General features: G+C 53.6%; 2 protein-coding genes across 2 annotated transcripts; both read right to left on the bottom strand.

Annotated features, from left to right (window-relative positions):
* Positions 1-351: 351 nt before the first annotated feature.
* Positions 352-862, bottom strand: Pmar_PMAR028846 (hypothetical protein; the record flags this gene model as incomplete). The annotated part of the gene is made up of 3 exons (XM_002765375.1): positions 352-463; positions 511-716; positions 758-862. Coding segments are annotated over 3 exons (423 nt in total), but the record flags the coding sequence as incomplete, so codon positions are not given.
* Positions 863-959: 97 nt separating this feature from the next.
* Positions 960-1,838, bottom strand: Pmar_PMAR028845 (hypothetical protein; the record flags this gene model as incomplete). The annotated part of the gene is made up of 1 exon (XM_002765374.1): positions 960-1,838. The coding sequence occupies one exon, from the start codon at positions 1,836-1,838 to the stop codon at positions 960-962; it is 879 nt and encodes a 292-aa protein (XP_002765420.1).
* Between the last annotated feature and the right edge of the window lie 21 nt (positions 1,839-1,859).

Below are 1,859 nucleotides of genomic sequence, written 5' to 3'. Positions count from 1 at the left end.
CTGCAGAGGCCCCGGCCCCTAGACCGTGGTGGAGGTTACCCTCGAGGCACACTATATGAGAGACCTGCTTCATACCGAGAGTGTCGATCCAAGATGCTGAGTTCATAGCAGCTAGAGTTCGACGCTGTTCATCAGTATCGCCTGATGTGATAGCAAGCTTGGTGCCCTCAATCACACTCCACACTCTCTCGTCCTGAGACCCTGGGTAGGTCTCCGACCGTCTATCGATGGCATATGCCTCTAGGAAGTGATGGGCCACCAGAGGGAGCCCAAGACGACGTGCTGCCTGTGACATACGAATCTGAAGCCAATTCCAGTGAAAGCCGTTGAAGCTAGGGCTGGAGGGCTCACATTAGACCAGGCCGAATCTTGAACGTATGAGGAGTGGACAGGCTGGAGTCCTTGGTTGCCACGTACTGATGCAACATCAGGAGGCAGATTCGCTTCCGAGGGGTCCACGTCTCTGCTAACAGACATCAATCACTTGGACGATACTCCGAGGCACTCTACCTGCACAACCGCTTGGCGAGATGGAAAGCAAATTGCCTCCATGTGAAGATCTCTCCCCAAACGCTCATGGGCTCAGCTCGAGACGGCACTCGATTACGCCAAATCTGGAGTTCTCCACTTAGATCTGGCACGAGGCAGATCTTGCTGGATCCCGCCTTAGCCTGAACCCCCGTTGACGTGAGGTGCGGCAGGCTCATAGCAATGACCTGAGCCAAGATGACAAGCCACAGTGATGCTGGTCACTCACATTGCGGAGTTGTTCAAGCATATGGGATGCCTCCTGCAACTCTATGAACTGCTGGAGCCTCAGGAAGAGGTCTTTACTTTGGTCCAAACCGATCGAGAACGGCATCGTCGGAGCTATAGTGCGGCTACTACATGCACTGAGGCAACCTCCCACTTCTAAGAACGCACAAAAACAGTCCACAGTGAGTCGGACAAGTAGTAATCTACTTACTGCTAATCCACATATTGAGCAACTGGTTCCAAACTCTCTGACTCGTCTGTTCCACATCGAGTAGCAACTCACTTTTCCTCTTCTGACCCTCAGGACCCGCGAGATTATCATATTGGCTCTGGGCGAAGTAGGCGGAGCAAAGCTTCATTTGTGGATAGCTAGTCCAGTCATATTTGCTAACGCTATCCTGGATAGTCCTCCAATCTTGAATTCGTGATGACATTTCCAACTCCAATAACGGGCGGTCTCCGAATATACACGACTCCTCGCCTCTGCCATTCACACTCCACCAGCTGAGCTCTCTTGTGCATGCCACCCAAGCCGTCGTAGCAGCCTTCACAGTCTCATCGTCAACTCGAGTCTGGCCAGGATATTGCTGCTGTTGAGAGAGCCAAGATTCCACCATACTCTGGGCATCAACCCAGTGACCTTGCAGTAGCAATGTGTCGGCCTGGAGTACCGCGTCTTCTACACCCATTGCTCGGCGAGCCCATAGCTCCGTCTCTGGATCTCCCGTGAGACGGCATAGGTCCAAGATAGCCCACCAAGCTTCCATCGCGGTAGCATCATCATTGCCAACGGCCATCTGCTGCAGTGCGTCGGATGCCAGAGACCAGCAGCGGTGATCACAGGCACACTGTATAAGTATGATAGGGTCTATCCCATCGCAACCCTCACATTCATTGAGGCCGGCAAGGAGGGTTTGAGGCACGCTTGGGTTGAGGGCACTTTGACGGCCAATCAACGTGACTTCCTTCAGCAAGTACTGGCATGCTCGGACCGCTCTGTTTGAGGCCAGTTGAGAAAAGACCTGGATCCACACCTCATGGGCCACGTCCACCGAACCATTATAGGCCTCGTGAACGAGCATCAGCCTCTCTCGGGGGTCCTC

Source organism: Perkinsus marinus (assembly GCF_000006405.1).
Source record: "Perkinsus marinus ATCC 50983 genomic scaffold scf_1104296975532, whole genome shotgun sequence".
In the NCBI taxonomy this organism is placed as follows: Eukaryota; Perkinsozoa; order Perkinsida; family Perkinsidae; genus Perkinsus; species Perkinsus marinus.
This window is presented reverse-complemented; position numbering and strand designations above follow the sequence as displayed.